General features: G+C 44.3%; 2 protein-coding genes across 5 annotated transcripts; both read right to left on the bottom strand.

The window, feature by feature from the left end:
* Positions 1-292: 292 nt before the first annotated feature.
* Positions 293-2,946, bottom strand: LOC121535427 (ras-related protein Rab-8A). The gene is made up of 7 exons (XM_041842481.2): positions 2,777-2,946; positions 2,018-2,078; positions 1,772-1,832; positions 1,565-1,642; positions 1,324-1,413; positions 974-1,090; positions 293-862 (listed from the first exon to the last, which is right to left on the bottom strand). The coding sequence occupies exons 1-7, from the start codon at positions 2,898-2,900 to the stop codon at positions 773-775; spliced, it is 621 nt and encodes a 206-aa protein (XP_041698415.1). The 5' UTR covers positions 2,901-2,946; the 3' UTR covers positions 293-772.
* A 465-nt stretch (positions 2,947-3,411) lies between these two features.
* On the bottom strand, positions 3,412-19,549 carry tpm4b (tropomyosin 4b). 4 transcript variants are annotated; one of them, XM_041842477.2, is made up of 9 exons: positions 19,099-19,549; positions 16,154-16,279; positions 8,585-8,718; positions 8,134-8,251; positions 7,634-7,704; positions 7,059-7,134; positions 6,844-6,906; positions 5,208-5,277; positions 3,412-3,932 (listed from the first exon to the last, which is right to left on the bottom strand). In XM_041842477.2, the coding sequence occupies exons 1-9, from the start codon at positions 19,210-19,212 to the stop codon at positions 3,850-3,852; spliced, it is 855 nt and encodes a 284-aa protein (XP_041698411.1). In that variant the 5' UTR covers positions 19,213-19,549; the 3' UTR covers positions 3,412-3,849. The 4 variants fall into 4 exon arrangements, with proteins under 4 accessions (XP_041698411.1, XP_041698412.1, XP_041698410.1 ...); XM_041842476.2 differs by lacking the exon at positions 3,412-3,932 and adding an exon at positions 4,502-4,714; XM_041842478.2 differs by lacking the exons at positions 16,154-16,279; positions 19,099-19,549 and adding an exon at positions 9,939-10,216.
* Positions 19,550-21,166: the final 1,617 nt, after the last annotated feature.

The raw sequence follows: 21,166 nt of genomic DNA, 5'->3' as shown, positions 1-21,166 counted from the left end.
CTTTTGGCACATAGTCTCGCCCCCATTTTAGGGGACACAAATGTATTGGGACAAATTCACTTACATGTGTATTAAAGTATTTAAAAGTTAAGCATTTGGTCACATATTCATAGCACACAATGACTACATCAAGCTTGTGATTCTACAAATTTGTTGGATGCATTTGCTGTTTGTATTGTGTTAGAGTCACTTTTATTGTAAATAATTATATAATGATTCTTAACACTTCTACATTAAATGTGGATGTTACCATGATTACGGATAATCCTGAATGAATCGTGAATAATGAGCGGAAAAAATGACAGACGCACAAATATCCAAAGTGCTGGAGTACAGAGCCAAAACAAGCCAAAATGTGTCACTGTCCTAATACTGTTGTAGCTCCCTGTATATGCAACGTGTAAACAATATGGTGGAAGCTCCACCACTACACTGCATATACCTATTCAAACACTTCAGATACACAAACATCTAAGGGTTAGGGCCAAGGGGAAGAGGTAGGGAGTGAATTGGGACTGGCTGAAGGGAAGAAGGAGAGGGGGTGCTGGCAGCAAGCACAGTCCAGTTGTGTCCAGCCAGCCAGCACCCCAGCGTGTCCCAGCCAGGGCAGGGCTGGCGGACGGTAGGTAAGGCCGTTGGTATGCATCCCAAATGGCACCCTATTCCCCTACATAGTGCACTACTTTTTACTAGAGCTCTATGGGGCCTGGTCAAATGTAGTACACTATATATAGAATAGTGTGCCATTTGGGATACACCCTTGGTCTGGTCCTCACAGTAGGACACAGCGGAAGAAGCTGCTCTTCTTCTGGGGCTGAGAGATCTTCACCTTGTGGCTGCTCCCCTGGGGACTGCTGCCCTCCTAGAACAAATTTAAAATTTAAATGTCCAGCATTTTGACCTTTTTAAAGTTCCTTCTTAAAACCTAAATACTTTTTTTTTTACAAGGAGGAGAAAGGGAGGGTGAACTTACTAATTTTGTGTCCATCTTTGATTTGATGTCTCTGGCAAGTGTCAAAAACGAGTTTTCCACATTGATATTGGCCTTTGCACTGGTCTCCATGAACTTGATACCGTACTCCAGCGCCAGCTGAGAAAAGAGGAGAGTAATGCTTTGACTCTGCTGTTACTAGCATCATTTCTACACAGTTTCTATCTGTTTTTGGTCATTCAAGCAGTTGTTTTTGTTGTTGCTTTTCACCTAGACAACATGGCAGGCCGTAAGTTTGAAATGTGCTCTACATCATCCAAGCCCTTTAAGGTTGTACAGTACACAACCAGAACGGAGCGTGTGATTCATCACACGATTGCAGCAGAACTCACCTTCTCTCCCCTGTCTTTGGACACCTGCCGTTTGTCGTTGATGTCACATTTGTTACCAAGGACCATCTTCTCAACATCAGCCGATGCATGCTAAGGAGGAGATGAGAGGGGTTTAACACTACAATACACACAGTATAATACATACGGTTGGGTTTGACAAGAGTACACTGAATATTTACTAGTCAGTCAGTATAGGGGTCGCGTTTAGAATATAATAAAATAGAACTTTCAGCAAACATACCTCCTCTATGTTCCGTATCCAGTTCTTGATGTTTTCGAAGGACTTCTCGTTGGTGATGTCGTAGACTAGCATGATACCCTGTGATGACAAACAATGAAACGTCAAAGACAGAACGCAACCAGGAAGTCAACACCTCGACGTTGTGATGAAGGAGATGACATACACATAACAAATTAAGAAAACTTAACAAGCATTTTGTTTACCCACCATCGCGCCTCTGTAGTACGCTGTTGTGATTGTTCGAAATCGCTCCTGCCCTGCTGTGTCCCTGCAAAAACACATGGACAACAGTTAGGCCTGGCCAAGTGACGTAGACAGTCATATGTTTCCTTTCTAATAGTTACCTAGCTATAACTGCAAGGCGAACTGCTTTGGGTGCCTGCCTACCCCTTTTCTTTACTGTATGAAAAGCAGTCCTGATGCTCAAGGTGAAGTGGAGGAAAAAGGGCTTACCATATCTGTAACTTTATCTTCTTGCCGTCTAGTTCTATTGTTCTAATCTTAAAGTCAATGCCTACAGGAGAAGAATAAGAGAAGAGGGAATCTTGAAATTAGACACCTAGCCATTACACACAACAGCTATGACTGTAGCGCTAGTTATAACCCAATCAATGCAATACAAATGTAAAAGGTGAATGTTAATATGTGGCATCAATAATTAGCTGCCAGGCTAACAAGCTCTAAAGCTAACTAGCGAGTTAGTTAAATAAGGTTAGCAAAATTTATTGTACACAGTTATGAACATAGCTAGTTAACGTTACCGTTAATAACGGTAGCCAGAGCAGGTAGCTAACGTTAGCTAGTTAACATACAGTTGCACTTTATCGTTTGGATTTCAGCTGCGAGTTAGACAGGGGTACGCAACGTTCGCTAGTAGGGCTAACTGTTAGCTAGTAAGCTACAGGAAGTTAGAATGCTAGCCTGTTGGCTATCTACCTAGCTAGCATTAGCTATATAGCTAGCTAAAATGTTCGTATAAGCTACACAGCTAATGCCAATGCCATTGTTACTTGTCACCTAGTTAATATAATGCAATAAGGTTGTAGCTAGCTAATCAGCACGCTAACTTCATTTAGTCAGTTACTTAATCAATGTCGGCTTTAAGCTACCGTTAACTGGTTAGCTAACAACAGCATAGTAGCTAGCTGCTTTCTGGTCGGGATGACTGTCGTTTGTAAACATCGCATTGTGGCTAACCAAAGTCACACCTACCTATGGTGGAGATGAATGTTGAGTTAAAGGCATCCTCTGAGAACCTGAACAACACGCAGGTCTTCCCGACACCTGAGTCTCCGATTAGCAGCAACTTAAACAAATAATCGTATGTCTTCGCCATCCTTGATATTGCGGAAATCCCGCCCGGCGAAAAGCTGAGCGCTTCAGCGTAGTTACAGCATAGCAACGCCCCCTTCTGTCACGTTTGACCTTAACCCTCCTCGATTGGCCAGTATCCAAATAAAAAATCTAAATAACAATTATGATTGAATGGTTAATTCAACGTTTATCACACCTACCAGCAAACATAACATTGCGATGTAACATACATATGTGTGAATTATTTTAATCAAACCACAATTGCTGATTTATCACACAAACTGTCCACAGACAGACACGTGCGTGCGCACGCGCGCGCGCACACACACATGCAGCTATGTCTTACTATACTCGTGAGTACTTTTGGGGGACCAACAATTGATTCCCATTCAAAAGCCTATTTTCCTAACCCCTAACCATAAAACTGCCTTTTCACAAGTGAGGCCCAGCAAAATGTCCTCACTTCTCTGAATTTTTGTTGGTTTACTATTCTAGTGAGGACTTCTGGTAAAACGTGCACAAACACACACAAATTAAAAGTTGTATTATATCTATATTTTTTTATTGCTAACCACAGACGTTTCAACCCCAAAAATGTTTTTGCAGAATATGTCGGTGAAACAAATGGTCCATTGTAGCTATAGAGCTGATACAAGCATTACTGGATAGAGTCAGAGAGGAATGTTTACTAGTGTTTTGGTATCCAGCTACAGCTGTCAGTACATGCTCATTGTATTTATGAACTGTACTCATGACATACACTAGGAAAGGACATCAAAACATAAAATATAAAATGTATTTGGAAGTATATTAAAAAGAGAATGAAAAACAAGAATTACAAATAGCTGTAGGAAAGCACAACATGTATTTTCACGATTGAGACCTAAAACTGGACATGCCATTAGAAATGTGGCGTTAAAATCATGGAATGTTGATTCTTCTTCTTTGGTTTCTAATTACACTGAAATTCTTTACAAACTATTCAGCTCTATCAGTGTTTGGTCCAGGACTTGATGCATATCCAAGTTTTCTTCTTTTGCACTGGATAAGTGTTCTGTAATAAAAAGTAGTAATATTCAAACTTGAGAAATTCGGTCCCCTTTGATATCTCTTTATGAGATTTGCTGGGACACAGACATTGCGAAGACAAAACGTGTTATGACTGCACCTGTAAACTGTTTGGTTGTTCTTTAGTTGATAGTTATACATGTTCAAATCAATAAGAAATATTGATTAGCAGAAAAGGACAGGATAAAAGCAGTAAAGTCGAGGTAGCAGATCTGCAAAGTAAGGATTCAAGGAGAGGAAGCGCATAGAACAGGTCGAATTTTATTGAAACTTTGATTTTACAGAAAAGGTCTCACAACAAGACAGAAAAGGCACGAAGAGAAGAGAAAAGAAGAGAATGGAATAGAAGAGAAGAGAAGAGAAGAGAAGAGAAGAGAAGAGAAGAGAAGAGAAGAGAAGAGAAGAGAAGAGAAGAGAAGAGAAGAGAAGAGAAGAGAAGAGAAGAGGAGAGGAGAAGAGAAGACAGGAGAAGAGAAGACAGGAGAGGAGAAGAGAAGAGAAGACAAGACAAGAGAAGAGAAGTCAAGACAAGAGAAGACAAGAGAAGAGAAGACAGGAGAAGAGAAGACAGGAGAAGAGAAGACAGGAGAAGAGAAGAGAAGAGAAGAGAAGAGAAGAGAGGAGAAGAGAAAAGGTGAAAGCGTCCCATTTCGAATGGGCATAAGTGTGAAAGGTAAAAGGCAATCTATATGGCGGTCATGTCAGTGAGGGCGTGGTCCAGCTCCTCACTGATGGCCTTGTACTTCAGCTTCTGAGAGTACAGTTCATCTAGAGGTCAGCAGGTCAGAGGAAATGAGCAGGCGTTGCAGAATGCAGCAGGGTCACAAGAGCAGAGAGAACAGTACAGAGACCATAGAGGGAAGGGGGAGGGAGAGAGAGAGAGAGGGGGGAGGGAGAGAGAGAGAGAGAGGGGGGAGGGAGAGAGAGAGAGAGAGAGAGAGAGAGGGGGGGGAGGGAGAGACAGAGAAAGAGGGAGAGAGAGGGGGAGGGAGAGACAGAAAGAGGGAGAGAGAGAGAGGGGGGAGGGAGAGAGAGGGGGGAGGGAGAGACAGAGAAAGATGTAGAGAGAGAGGGGGGAGGGAGGGAGAGAGAAAGAGAAAGAGGGAAATTGCGAGATTAGGGTCAAAGAATGATACAGCAGTAGACAGATAAAAAGAGAGTCTAGAGATCAGTGTCGAAATAAAGATGTGTACTATGCTCTGAGGAACATCAGTGTGCAGAGACATAGAAAGCCATGAAATGCACTGTGTGTGAACTATACCTTCTAAGTCATCAATGGTCTTTTCCAGTTTAGCCACCGATCTCTCTGCAAACTCAGCACGAGTCTCAGCCTAGAGAGGACAGACAGAGGACCGGTTATAGCCAGTAACGACAGATATCCTCTTACACACTATATGTGTGAAATAGGACAAATATACACTGAGTATACCAAACATTAGGAACACCTTCCTAATATTGAGTTGCACCCCCCCCTTCCCCCTTTGCCCTCAGAACAGCCTCAATTCGTTAGATGCATGGACTCTACAAGGTGTCGAAAGCGTTCCACAGGGATGCTGGCCCATGTTGACTCCACAGTTGTTTCAGTTGGCTGGATTTCCTTTGGGTGGTGGGCCATTCTTGATACACACAGAAAACTGTTGAGCCTGGAAAACCCAGCAGCGTTGCAGTTCTTGACACAAACCGGTGTGCCTGGCACCTACTATCATACCTCGTTCAAAGGCACTTAATTTTTTTGTCTTGCCCATTCACCCTCTGAATGGCACACATACACAATGCACGTTTCAATTGTCTCAAGGCTTACAAATCCTTCTTTAACCTGGTCTCCTCCCCAACCAGCTCTCACAGTCTCACATCAGAATTAGACGTTCATCCATGTTTCTCAAACGTCAAATTTCTAAGTTGTTTCAAACGTCAAATTTCGAAGGTTAAGTTTAGCCATTAACTCCGAATTTTTAAGGTTAACTCCGAATGGTCAAAAACAACTTTCTATCACTGGAATCAAATTTGTAACCTTTGGAATCAGAGGTAGATGCTTAGGCCCATCCACCATCCCCGTCCATAACACCCTAGCAAAACCAAAACCTACTTGAAGGTAACAGCGCTCACTGTTGCCCCTAGTGGTCGGTTTCCACGTAATCTCCCGACATCCTCAGACATGGATGGACGTCGAATAATGACTTGTATCACGGGTGACCTGGCTGCTCCTCCACTTCATCTACACTGATCGAAGTGGATTTAACAACTGACATCAATAAGGCATCATAGCTTTCACCTGGATTCACCTGGTTATGGAAAGAGCAATGTTTTGTATACTCGGTGTAAGCACCCACCCACAGGGCTTGTAGTGTGTATAAAGGCGTCCGCATGCTTCCCATCCGAAACAGCTCGGAACAGTTTCTGCATATATTATTTGACAACGTTTTCGTTCGTTTTGGTCTTCTGCTGCACACACAAAAAATACTAGAGGCAAGCCGAAGTTCGGGAGCCGAAGTCTACGCCCCTTCGCCGGGTCATTGGTCAACAGTAGGGAAGTCTCCGCCCCTTCGTCGGGTCATTGGTCAACAGTAGGGATTCTTCAATGAAATGTCTGTTGTCCTTCAATGATAGACGACTTGTTTTCATTTACATTTTTTCACTGAGAAATACTGCACCAAACATCTTAATTAGATGTAAAACTAAGACGTCAAAATTAAAAACAGATTTCTTGAGTTATCTTCGATTAATTTGGACTACGGTGTTTCAAGATGGACAAACAGTACTATTGCCGCTTTTTTTCTCGTTTTTTTTTCAAACGATGGTCTTTTAAGGGAGTATGCGACCGTTCGCCAGCCGAACTGAAGCATGCTGAAGCCTTAAGGGCAACATGCCACTACTTATAGACAGAGAGCTGTCCTCACCTCTTTCAGTTTGTCACTCAGCACTTTGATTTCGTCCTCATACTTGTCTTCTTTTTCTGAATACTGCAGAGACAAAACAACATATTTATTAATGGAACTAACGTTACGTGTCATTAATATTATTCAGTGGCAGATTTCAGAGCTGACATTTTGCAAAGGTATCGTTCAGAGAGGGTACGAAGAAACAGAACAAAATGGTGGCAGAGGACACTCACCTTAACAGACTGAGCCTCTAGGGACTTGAGGTTGTTGGTTACATTTTTCAGTTCTTCCTCCAGTTCACCACATTTACTGTAGAGGAGGACAGAGGGAATCAACTTAAATCAACAAGGCACTCTTGGCCCAAGGTTGATTTGACACTCTAGCTAGTAAAAGCATTATAACACAAGATGTCTGACCAGGGCCAGCACCAGAACGAATCAGTTGGACAGGCATTTGATTTCCGTTGGGGGGCACGCTTTTTTCCATGGGACCTCCTACACATTTTTTTAATGGGTTTTATAGTAAAGACATGTCATTTGACATGCCATACTATTTATGGCCAGACAGCATCAGATACATGGGCTATACATACTGAGACAGAGGGGGCGCTGTTTCGCTTGCTCAGATGCTTTATTTGAGATTGATCTGTTCTCGGTCAAATAAATTATCAATATTTAAATATTTTATTTGGACGGGCCAGGAGGTACGGTAGGGCGGGACAGGCCCCTTAAGGTCTGCCCACAACGCTGCCCTGTAGACTGACTAACATAGTTGACACACGTCTAGTGTGATGAGTGTGTATACTTACAGCTCAGAGATCTCCGCTCTCTCTTCTGCCCTCTCCAGTTCCCCTTCTAGGATGACCAGTTTACGAGCAACCTGAAACGGCACAACACAAACGATGGGTCAGAGGGGATCTCTTGGAGACTAAATTCAACATGAAATCAGTTATGGTGCCTCATTATATTGACTCATCTGAAAATGTATGATGTCATGAAAAGGGCCTGGAGGTCTTCCTGACCGCAACAACTAACCATGAAAAACTCTGGGTTAAACTGGTTATGACCAGCTATACTAGGGCCTTACAGATTAGACCCAGAGGTTTTTCTGGCCATGTGGTCAGGGGAAACTCCTGGCCCTAATAACAAACTATGCTGTGACTCCAGGGTGACGTTTTCCCTGGGTACAGATTTAGGATCAGCTTCCCCTCCCCCAATCCTAACCTTACCCCTTTAGTGTGGAAAATGCAAAACAGACCCAATATCAGCATTTAGGGGCAACTTCACCCTACTATTCTGTGATTCTTACCTCCTCGTACTTCCTGTCAGCCTCCTCAGCGATGTGCTTGGCCTCCTTTAGCTGCATCTCCTGGATCTCCATCTTCTCCTCGTCCTTGGAGGCCCGGTTCTCTATCACCTTCATGCCTCTGGAGCAATGACAACACAGGGTTAGCTACAGTATAACTTACCGTATGTGAAGACTAAGGAAAATGGTAGATAGCTCTGTAAGCTCTGTGATTCCCATTATATCAAGAATAACTGTGTATAACTACACCCCCCCCCCCCCCCCTTCCATACAGAGGAAATCAACAGTGTGGAGGCCACTTTCTCCTTGTTCCAAAAGAAACACCCATCCCTCCTATACCAGTCCATACTCATAGAAAACATGGATCCATAGAAAACCGCTATAGCGCTGTCCTATCTATATAATGACAGAGCAACTGGTGGGGCATGGTGACTTGCTGTAGTCCTGATCTGACCTCTCGCTCTCGTCAGCAGCCTTCTCAGCCTCCTCTAGTTTCTGCAGGGCAGTAGACAGCCTCTCCTGAGCCCTGTCCAACTCCTCCTCCACCAGCTGAATCCTACGGTTCAGAGCCGCCACATCACCCTCCGCCTGCAGGGGGCACAGATCACAGGTCAGGTGTCATGATAAAGGTCAGAGGAAACAGCCAAAAATAATAATACAATTAATTTAATAATTCCCAATAGTACAGAACAACAGGTGATGAGGTCCTCAACTCATACTGTGTGACAGAATAAAGGACTCCACAAGTGATCATTCAGTAAAATAGGGGGAATCATGATGGGGGAGGTGAACCTTGATACATTGTACATGCTAGTGCAACGTACCCTCCTCAACAATGTACTGCAAACAGTCTGTCAGTCAATCAGTGTGGGTTGAATAGTTGGCTGTTTGGGATTGCTGCTTATCAGTCTGCTTCCTGTGAGACACCCATTGCAAGAGATAACCCTGAAGTCTGTCTGTCTGCTTCTCTCCTGTCTGGTCTCTTCATTCAATAGGGGAAACTATCAATTAGGTTATGTAAAACAACCTCTGCTTAGGCTTGTCACATGCCTTGATTTCATAAAGTTGACTTGAATGGGATATCATTGTTAGCTATTCAATATAATACTATAGCGAATTAGGGGGGGTAGCACCGACTGGGCCTCAAACCCCGGACCAGCGACTGTCAAGCCAACACCTTAACCGTTACGCCAAGAGGGCCGAACGCCTTGATGAGGTCTCTAGGTGTTGTGTTAAGGTCGCTACGTTACCCTCTTCCTTCAGGAGAGTGCGTCCCCACGCTTCTCTATACCAAGCCCCTCACGTGTACACGCCTCTCCGATGGCCACACGGGCGCCATCCCACTTCTGTAGCGAACCCGGGTCCAGCGACTGACTGTCAAGCCAACACCTTTATGCCAAGAGGTCCGAACCTCTTAACGAGATTGCCATGTGTTTGGTTAAGGTCGCTACAATACAATTAAAAGTAATCCAAAAAGATTTTGTGGGAATTACATTTCAATGCACTTGACTTGACTATGGGAATTTATGGTTTCCCGACTGTCCCCTTCTCTTCACATCTCAATAGAAAATGTTCCTCCACTTCCAATGATCAACTGACATTACAACCAGAATCTGAATCAACTCAATACATGCTTCAGGTAGCGCATAGGGCGGAACACTAGGAAGCGCACAGCACTTACTTTTTAGTCGTTCTAATTTTAGACTACTTTAAATGAATTTTCTGCAAAAGAAGAACAGAGGAAGAACTAGAAGAAAAAGAACTTAGGCAAACAGTTAATGATTAAACTGTAGCCACAACATTCTCACGTTTTCGCGCAATTCCTGTTCATCGTCCAACTGTTTCTGTAAAAGTATCGTGTGATCTTCTGCATCGTCCGCTTGCTGTTGAAGCGCCTGAATTTTCCTTTTCACCGCGTCCAATGATCCACCTGTCATGTCGAACAAAGTGATCGATCTAGCCTACTAGATATACTGTAAATTGGATATAAAAACTAAAATAGGTTTAAGAAGTAGAGGGCCGGGAAAAGGGCTGGAGTTTTCAGCAAAGTTTTGTCTGAAATCCTCCAATCCTGAGAGGGAGCGGTCTCAAGATGACATCATGATTAGATTAACCAGAGGGAGGGAGGTTTTCCTGCATTAAAGTCTTGTTCTTTGTTCCATTGAGAGGGTGTGGGTTTATAGCTGGTTTTAATGTTTATGGTTTATAGCTTTCACTTCAGTTGCAATGCAAGGTGTGTGTAGGTGTATGGTCTGCAGTTTTATACACCGTGAACTGATTAGAGAGAGAGAGAGAGAGAGAGAGAGAGAGTATGACAGAGAGAGAGTATGATAGAGAGAGAGTGCGTGTGTGCAGGGCTGAGTTAATGCAGGGGCTTAACGGGGCTGAAGCCCCTGGGCCCAGGCCCCTAGGGGGGCCCAAGAGTCAGCAAAAAAGGAAAAGAAGAAAACAAAAATGATTAAGGAAATATATTGGGTAACTGATTAATACGAAATAAACTGCATAATAAATACATGTGACTGGTCAATTGTGTGAGTCAGGGGCTGGGCCAAAGCCTTTAGAGGTCCAAAGAGTAAAACATTATATGTTATTGTTATTATACTTTCTAAATGTTCAAAATACACCAGAAAGAATAATTTAGCAACAGAGGATCAATAGTTTATACAAAATAATTGTGGATTAAGTTTTATCACAAGCACATACAAGTATCTGCCAAAATGAAGGAAACACCCACATAACGTGTCTTAAAAGGGTGTTGCGCCACCACCAGCTGCCAGAACAGCTTCAATGCGCCTCGGCATAGATTCTACAAGTGGACCTAAACCATGCCAGGAAAATGCACCCCACACTATAACATATATACTAACTGTAAGTCGCTCTGGATAAGAGCGTCTGCTAAATGACTAAAATGTAAATATACTTTGTATTCCTTGTTTACTCAAGTGTTTCCTTTATTTTGGCAGTTACTGGTATGCCTACAGTTGGGAAGGCTGCAGTTTGGGCAGCATGTGCACCAAATATAGGCTACAGCTTGCTGCGGTCTGGCCATAGACATACAGTATAATCCATATAAAGGTTTTGTAACCTCTTACCCTGGCAATTTGACTGTTAAGTTCATTGGTACACTAGTAATGAATGCCGGTCCTGACTTGAATGGGGAACTGCCATCTATGGATTATATTTCTATGGATGGTTGCGGCTGTCGGTTTGCCTTTTTCAGATTTCAAAATACAATTTTCACTCCCAATTTGTAGCTAACAGCAGCACTGTTTTTCGAAGTAGCTCATCTTGAGACGAGCTCATCGGCCATCACTGTGATTAGCCTGTGGCTTCATCTTCATCATTAGGTGAGTCAGTGTGCCACTGGAAACGTTATGTAGTAGCCTACTGTAGCTTATGATATATATACTGCATCTAAACTGCCTCCTAATATTGTACACTCATTTCTATCAACTACAAAATAACCCTGGGGCCTATGATTTCTTCATCCGGCCCTGTGTGAGAGAGGTTCATACAAGTCCACAATAAAGTAGGCTCAATGGGCAAAGTAAACTTTCATATCTGTAAAAACAATCTTTATAACATGTATACTGGACAAAGAAATGGTTGGAATGTTAATTGATTTATTTGCTGAAATAACCTGCAGCCATTGGGCGGCGACACATTCCTCAGGCTAGTGTTTCCTATCTTTCTTTGTCCTTTTCCCCTGGAGTTGGATAAAGTAAAGTAAAAATAAAGTAACACAATAAAATAACAATAACGAGGCTATATACAGAGGGTACCGGTACCGAGTCAATGTGCGGGGGTACAGGTTAGTCAAGGTAATTGGGGTAAAGTGACTATGCATAGATAATAAACAGAGAGTAGCAGCAGCGTAAAAAAATGGGGAGTTAATGCAAATAGTCCGGGTAGCCATTTGATTAATTGTTCAGCAGTCTTATGGGCGAGAAGCTGTTAAGGAGCCTTTTGGACCTAGACTTGGCGCTCCGGTACCGCTTGCCGTGCGGTAGCAGAGAGAACAGTCTATGACTAGGGTGGCTGGAGTCTTTGACCTTTTTTAGGGCCTTCCTCTGACACCGCCTGGTATAGAGGTCCTGGATGGCAGGAAGCTTGGCCCCAGTGATGTACTGGACCATACGCATTACCCTCTGTAGCGTCTTGCGGTCGAATGCCGATCAGTTGCCATACCAGGCGGTGATGCAACCAGTCAGGATGCTCTCGATGGTGCAGCTGTATAACTTTTTGAGGATCTGATGACCCATGGTAAATCTTTTCAGTCTCCTGAGGTGGAATAGGCGTTGTCGTGCCCTCATCACGACTGTCTTGGTGTGTTTGGACCATGATCATTTGTTGGTGATGTGGACATCAAGGAACTTGAAGCTCTCGACCTTCTCCACTACAGCCCTGTCAATGTGAATGGGGGCGTGCTTGGACCTCCTTTTCCTGTAGTCCTCGATCAGCTCCTTTGTCTTGATCACGTTGAGGGAGAGGCACCACACTGCCAGGTCTCTGACCTCCTCCCTATAGGCTCTCATCGTTGTCGGTGATCAGGCCTACCACCGTTGTGTCGTCGGCAAACTTAACGATGGTGTTGGAGTTGTGCTTGACCACGCAGTCGTGGGTGAACAGGGAGTACAGGAGGGGACTAAGCACACACCCCTGAGGGGCGAAATTAGCATTGACATGAAATCAGTCAATACACCTCAAAATAAGACATGGCATCAAAACCAAGATGAAACGAGCTGAAACACGCCACTTTCGATTCCCCACATGGCAGTTTCTTGTCATTCTTGCTAGCAATCTGGCCATCCATAATCACAACACGCTGACTTCTGCCCTATGGAAGCGCACACATCGTTTTCATGGCGTTGACAGCTAACCCATCTACAAGGGACTTCATTTTCTGTATCTGTCTGTCTCTCTGTCTCTGATTGTTCCTGTGTCTGTCTGTCTGTCTGTCTGTCTGTCTGTCTGTCTGTCTGTCTGTCTGTCTGTCTGTCTGTCTGTCTGTCTGTCTGTGCCTGTTCCTGTGTCTGTCTGTCTGTCGGTGGCTTTGTGTCTCTATGTCTGAATGTGTGTGTGTCTGTCTCTCTTTCTTTCTTTGTCTGTAGCTGTGTATGTAACTGTGTCTGTGACTGTGACTGTGTCTGTGACTATGTCTCTAACTGTGTCTGTAGCTGTGTCTGTGACTCTGTCTATGACTGTGTCTGTAACTGTCTGTATTTCTGTCTATCTGTGTCTGTATCTGTGTCTGTAACTGTGACTGTGTCTGTAACTGTGTATGTAGCTGTAGCTGTGTTTGTAGCTGTGTTTGTAGCTGTGTCTGTAACTGTGTTTGTAGCTGTGTCTGTAACTGTGTTTGTAACTGTGTCTGTAGCTGTGTCTGTAACTGTGTATGTAGCTGTGTCTGTAACTGTGGCAGTGTCTGTAACTGTGTCTGTAACTGTGTCTGTAACTGTGTATGTAGCTGTGTCTGTAACTGTGGCAGTGTCTGTAACTGTGTCTGTAACTGTTTCTGTAACTGTGTCTGTAACTGTGTATGTAGCTGTGTCTGTAACTGTGGCAGTGTCTGTAACTGTGTCTGTAACTGTGTCTGTAACTGTGTATGTAGCTGTGTCTGTAACTGTGGCAGTGTCTGTAACTGTGTCTGTAACTGTGTCTGTAACTGTGTATGTAGCTGTGTCTGTAACTGTGGCAGTGTCTGTAACTGTGTCTGTAACTGTGTCTGTAACTGTGTCTGTAACTGTGTCTGTAACTGTGTCTGTAACTGTGTCTGAGGTCTCCTCACCAGAAGCCTTTCCAGTATAGTATTCATTAGCCACAGCAGTGTGAGGTTCTCTGTTTGTTTTAGCTGCATTCCTCACATTCCTGTGTGGCTGCATATGGCTAGCGAAGCTGAGAGCTGAGACTGAGGATGTGTCCCAAATGGCACCCTAGTCCCTATGCAGTGCACTACTTTTGACCAGAGCCTAATGGGCCCAGGTGAAAAGTAGTGCACTTTATAGGGAATAGCAGCCCCTGAACCTTTGGTTCAGACCTGGGAGGGAGCGCTCCATGCTCTACAATGACCAGTAGATTAATGGAATTCAAGGTAGAGGTAGAGGTAGAGGACGGTCTGATGAAGGTCACATCCAACAAAACCTTTGTTACTAGTCTCATACCGTACCTCACCATACAGTAAATGCAATTTATAGCTTGCTCAGTGACTAACTTCTTTGTTTTTCTTGACTGTAACGCAGTTCAGTAGACGCTATCTTTGAGAAAACCTCATAGAGAGAAGCGGTTGACTTTGTTCATATATGGGAGTTAAGGTTGGAAAGTCACGTTGACTGTGCTTCATGATTTATTGGGTGTTTTCTGTTGATGAAAGAGACCATGCTGTGGTCTGAGGGAAGACAGTGGATGTGGTGTTGATGAAAGAGACCCTGCTGTAGTGGGGCTGTAGTGGAACAGGTTGAGAGCTTCAAGTTCCTTGGTGTCCACATCACCAACGAACTATCATGGTCCAAACACACCAAGACAGTCGTGAAGAGGGCACGACAAAGCCTATTCCCCCTCAGGAGACTAAAAAGATTTGGCATGGGTCCTCAGATCCTCAAAAAATTCTACAGCTGCACCATCGAGAGCATCCTGACTGGTTGCATCACCGCCTGGTATGGCAACTGCTTGGCCTCTGACCGCAAGGCACTACAGAGGGTAGTGCGTACGGCCCAGTACATCACTGGGGCAAAGCTCCCTGCCATCCAGGACCTCTATACCAGGCGGTGTCAGAGGAAGGCCCTCAAAATTGTCAAAGACTCCAGCCACCCTAGTCATAGACTGTTCTCTCTGCTACCGCACGGCAAGCGGTACCGGAGTGCCAAGTCTAGGTCCAAAAGACTTCTCAACAGCTTCTACCCCCAAGCCATAAGACTCCTGAACAGCTAATAATGGCTACCCGGACTATTTGCACTGCCCCCCCCACCCCATCCTTTTTACGCTGCTGCTACTCTGTTAAGTATTTATGCATAGTCACTTTAACTCTACCCACATGTACATATTACCTCAACTACCTCAACTAGCCGGTGCCCCGCACATTGACTCTGCAACGGTACCCCCCTGTATATATAGCCTCCCTACTGTCACTTTATTTTACTGTATATATAGCCTCCCTACTGTCACTTTATTTTACTTCTGCTATTTTTTTCTCAACACTTTTTTGTTGTTGTTGTTTTATTCTTACTTTTTTTGTTTAAAATAAATGCACTGTTGGTTAAGGGCTGTAAGTAAGCATTTCACTGCAATGTCTGCACCTGTTGTATTCGGCGCATGTGTCCAATAAAATTTGATTTGATTTGATTTGATTTGTGGTCTGAGGGAAGGCAGTGGATGTTATTCCACATTTTCTTTTTCTGACCTCATCTCTGTAAATGGCCAGCAAAATAATGCTGTTTAATCTTGGGTCTTTTGATGACAGAACCAGACTAAATCAGAGTCTGTTCTCCAACGGTATTCAAAGATGTCTGAACGAACTTGCCAAGACCAACCAAGTTCTCTAAACCATGTGTGTGCACTGGTGCAATGCTTGACTGTACTGTGGTGGAATATGAAGGAAGGGGTCTTATTTCGTAACCTTGGATGTCATTTAGTCATTTAGCAGACACTCTTATCCAGAGCAACTTACAGTTAGTGGATGCATACATGTATTTTATTTTTGTTATTTTTATTTTTTTCATACTGGCCCCCCGTGGGAAATGAACCCACATCCCTGCCGGCCAAACCCTCCCCTACCCTGGACGACGCTGGACCAATTGTGCGCCGCCCATGGGTCTCCCGGTCGCGGCCAGCTGCGACAGAGCCTGGACTCTAACCAGGATCTCTAGTGGCACAGCTAGCACTGCGATGCAGTGCCTTAAGACCACTGCGCCACTCGGGAGTCAAATATGATATGATACATTTAAAACATCTGTATGCATCTGAAGTAGGATTATTTGAGCGTGACAGTGACAACCCGGCAGTATCTCTAGTACTGTACTGTACTCACGTCAGTAGCCTTCGTCTCTGACAGCTCCAGTTTCTCCTGTGCATCCTTCAGAGCCTCAGAGTATTTATCCAGCTCATCTTCTGTCCCCTTCAGCTTCTTCTGCAGCCCCAGCAGTTCATCTTCCAACTGGGGCACACAGAGTCAGAGGGAAGCAAAGAATCAGGAAGGGTGTTCACATAGAAATATTTTATACAGCAGAAAGGGCAGACTAGAAGACAGAGTCAGGAAAGGTGTGACATCACAGAAATGCTTTCTGTCATACAGAATCATGTCAGCTCTATACAGGACAGATGTATATCTACAACATTGTGCCTCCACTGGGGAACTCAGGACAAAAGGCCTGCAAACTAAGAGAATGTCCGACCACTCAGTATTTTGGAGCTAGAAATGTAGAATATAATTGACTCCAAGGTTGCATGGATATTGCTAATGTTTTTGGTGCTTGTTCTGAAGACTAGAAATGTATAAACTACTTGTTGTTGTTGGATTCAACTCTACTTGGTCCTGCAGTGCTTAATAGCCATTGACTGTGATCCCAGTAGATGGCAGAAGGATTCAAGTGTTCACTGCCCCGCTGGCCTTTGCCTCACAGGCTGCTGACAGGGCTCTGGTCAAATGTAGTGCACTAAATAGGGTGCCATTTGGGACACAAACCCAGAGCCTCATAGCCAAGAATACCAGAGCGAAGCATCAACACTTATCACTGTTTAACTCTTATCCAACCAATTGTCTAAAGAGGTCCCACGTAATCCACCGTGATTCAGGCAAACTGCACTCTCCATGCCTAAAATGGCCGAGGGTATTATGGATAGTGCTACTGACGACTGCCTGCCACTACCGCGCCCACACTGACACACGTGGTTCTAAGAACGTTGTGTTGTTAGTTCGATTACATCCGAAATGGAAGCCTAATCCCTACGTAGTGCACTACTTTTGACCAATACCTATAGGGCTCTGGTCAAAAGTAGTGCACTATAAAGGGAATAGCGTGCCATTTGGGACGCATGCTTAGTATCTCCTCTGGTATGTTCTTGAACTTTAGACAGATCAGACAGAGGAGTGGTGGTGAGTGGATCTGCACCCCAGAGCCCTGTAAAGTCACACCAAGTTGAGGAGTAGAGCGGCAGCTGGCACAGGTCGTTTTTTAAAACTTCCTGGTACCCCTGTTGTTCCTGTACAGGGCGGGGGCCGCTGGGCTACTCCTTCTGGTGCTCTGTGGCTCTCTAGGATCTATCTATGATCAGCCGTCATGCAGGCTGCTGCTGGATGCCAAATGGACATGGGGACCCCTATCCCCTTAGCCTGGAGATACAAAATGATTAGATCTGGTAGCTTTAATGATTCACCAAGCCTTCTGACGGTCTGCATGGGATTTGTTATTTTACATTTTAGTCATTTAGCAGACGCTCTTATCCAGAGCAACTTACAGTTATAATAATATAATAATAATATGCCATTTAGCAGACGCTTTTATCCAAAGCGACATGCAGTCATGTGCGCATACATTTTTACGTCCCGGGGATCGAGCCAACTACCCTGGTGTTAGATGCGCAATGCTCTACCAATTGAGCTACAGAGGACCACAAGTTATTGAGTGCATTACTTTTCATACTGGCCCCCCGTGGGAAACGAAACCCACAACCCTGGCGTTGCAAGCTCCATGCTCTACTAACTGAGCTACACGGGGCAACATTATCACATTGGAATATTCAACCATATTATCAGATAAGCTGGGTGGACTTTGGGTCCTCTGTAGCTCAGCTGGTAGAGCGCAGAGCTTGTAACGCCAAGGTAGTGGGTTCGACAGCCCGGGAGGTTACGATGAAGGAAGGGGGGTTTGGGACGCACAAGAACTCACTCACTGCTCTTTTCCCTCTCTCCATCCCTCTCTCCCTGAGGGCTCCATCCCTCTCTCCATCTCTCGTCTCTCTCTCTATCTCTCTCTCCATCTCTCTCTCCATCCCTCTCTCCCTGAGGGCTCCATCCCTCTCTCCATCTCTCTCTCCATCTCTCTCTCCATCCCTCTCTCCATCCCTCTCTCCCTGAGGGCTCCATCCCTCTCTCCATCTCTCTCTCCATCCCTCTCTCCATCTCTCTCTCCATCTCTCTCTCCATCCCTCTCTCCATGAGGGCTCCATCCCTCTCTCCATCCCTCTCTCCATCCCTCTCTCCAACCCTCTCTCTATCTCTCTCTCCATCTCTCCCTCCATCCCTCTCTCCATCAGAGGAAAGGATAACTACCCTCAGTACAATCAGCTAGCTGTTCTATGTCTCAGAGCTCATTTCAATCAACCAGAAGCTCTTTTTCCTAGGACAAATTTTATTTAGCTTAAACTACTTTACTCTGTGAGGAGTATAGGTCATCCACAAATTTACTACATCACACTCTGCTTTGGGCTAGTTTCTCAAGTTCCTTCCATGAGAAGAACTGCATTTATTTATATCTCAAAAATGAAATTTATGATATATATATACAACATCTATTTACTACTTATAATTTCCACCTATGGGGTCTAATACATTGGATCTGCAATATGACATTCAATCACACAGCACAAGAGTAACAGCATCACGTTCATTACCAAGTACTTAAATATTAGTCTATATTACAATAGATAAAAATACATACATATCTTTTACCACTCTGTACAATTCATCACTTTTATCCATTAGCTGCTTTCTGCCTCCCCATCCTCACATCTTCCCTGTCTTTTTGGGGTTGAAAGATTCCACTAACTTTTCTCAAAATTCCCAGGTTTTCACAGAAATCCCGGTTGGAATATTCCTGCAATCAGGAGAGAATAAGCAAGAAATCTGGGAATCCTACATCACAGGGTTCTAGAACACCTGGGAATTTTGGGAAAGTTACAGGAATTCTGCAACCCTCTTTACAATCCTTCCTTCACCATATACTCTTTCTCCACCTCTCAATAGCCTTCCCTCACCTGTTTGCATTTGTCCTCAGCGGATTTCTTGTCGGTCTCTGCCTGCTCCGCCCGGTCGATGGCGTTCTCTTTGTCTAGCTTCAGCATCTGCATCTTCTTCTTGATGGCCTCCATGGTGACGGTTGTTAGGGTTCAGTGGCTTCAGAAACTGGGGAAACTTTTCAAGTTTGGGACAGGGATGTCTAGTTAGACACTTAAAGACAAACCCTCTCACAGAGAGAGAGAGAGAGAGAGAGAGAGAGAGAGAGAGAGAGAGAGAGAGAGAGAGAGAGAGAGAGAGAGAGAGAGAGAGAGAGAGAGGAATTGAGAGAAAGAGAGAGAGAGACTAGTCCTTTCTAAGTTTCCAGGTCCACCAGAGCCAATACGCCAGCCGATGCAGAGAGAGGGAGAGCAGAGAGGGAGAGCAGAGGATGCAGACTGGAACCCAGGGCTGATATAAGTGATTTAAACCTGACTGGAGGTTTTGGAGAGACAGCCCCATGCAGTCCCCAGTGACGTACAGCACTACCCCGCCTTCCTCCACTCCCTCCCCAGCCTGGTTAGCTAGCTAACCTCAGCAGCCACAGTAACGCCCCTCTACCCCTCCCTCTCTGGTTTGAACCTCCCCACTCACTCCCTCCTAAGGCTTTCTTAAGAAGGTAACAGACTCTCTGGCCAATATTCACTCGCTCTCCTTATTTGGAAGCCTGTTTTCATTCTCATTTTTTTCCCTGACGGGACGGGAGGAAGGGAGAGACAAAGATCTTGACGCTTCTTTTTTTGTTGAAGCGTCATCATCACTACTGTGAGATAATGTACACCTGCCTGGAGAAGAAACTGTGGCACCACAAACACAGGGTACTATTCACAAAGAAATAACCGCTGATAGCTGTTCATAACAGATGAATGTTTGGTCTACGCACCACACACACGACAGGAATCTACAATTAGTAGTGTTTGTGTTCGTAAGGGTTTTCCCTTTTTATCAGAGAAATAACCGTAACGTAAGTTTCAGTCTCTGTCTGAACAACATTTTGGCTTGGGGATCTGTAAGCATTTTATTCAAGCCTTGGGTTCCTCCCTCACTGAGGAATGCTAAAATTGATGTTAATACCAGCGTTGGTTGGGGGAGACATAGTTATCATTCTACCGTGGATTGAAAAAGAGCCAGATGGAAAAAGACCCAGCCAAGGAAATGGGGTGGAATTTCTGTTTGTGTGCATATTATCATGAACAGGATTTACGTTCAAGGCTGTAAACTAAAACTCCAAATGAATACAATTACCCTACTTTATAATTAACATCTCTTTAATTACTGCTCGGTTGACAAACTTAAGTGTATGTTTTGAATATTTGCTGTATTCTTTTAGAAGAGCAACATCACTATTATAGTTTAGTTAGGTGATTTCTTCCTGTGTCTGAAAATGGGTTTGTAACTAACTAAGCAGGTGGCCACCGGCTGCTTTTAACCGTTCGTCGGCACGGCGATGTGATGTGCTGTAAAGGAAGTGTGATGATAGGTTGATTTCACCACACGTGACAGAAGGCAGCTGGGAGGTACTGTCTCTGATGACTAGGGCCAGAAAACCTCAGTCACCTGGGAGGTACTGTCTCTGATAACCAGGGCCAGAAAACCTCAGTCACCTGGGAGGTACTGTCTATGATGACTAGGGACAGAAAAACTCAGTCAGCTGGGAGCTACTGTCTCTGCACAGCAAGTCCCAATGCTGGAAGGGGGGCCCCGAGTGAAAAAGTTTGGGAACCCCTGCAGTAGAGCATGCTGGGAAATATGATAATGATGGGTGTGGTTTTGATGGGACTGTTTTACTCTCCACAGAATGAAACAGACACAATCACACTGCTTATTAACACTGGTTATTAACACTGGTTATTAACACCGACACTGGTTATTAACACCAACACTGGGATTACTTTACACCACTGAGGGTTAATTTCACTCTTAGAGAGTTAATTTAACTTCTGACTAAAACTAAAACTCCAAATGAATACAGTTACCCTACTTGATAACTAAGATCTCTTTAATTACTGTTCGGTTGACGAACGTAAGTGTATGTTTTGAATATTTGCT

Source organism: Coregonus clupeaformis, chromosome 21 (assembly GCF_020615455.1).
Source record: "Coregonus clupeaformis isolate EN_2021a chromosome 21, ASM2061545v1, whole genome shotgun sequence".
Classification (NCBI taxonomy): Eukaryota; Metazoa; Chordata; class Actinopteri; order Salmoniformes; family Salmonidae; genus Coregonus; species Coregonus clupeaformis.
This window is presented reverse-complemented; position numbering and strand designations above follow the sequence as displayed.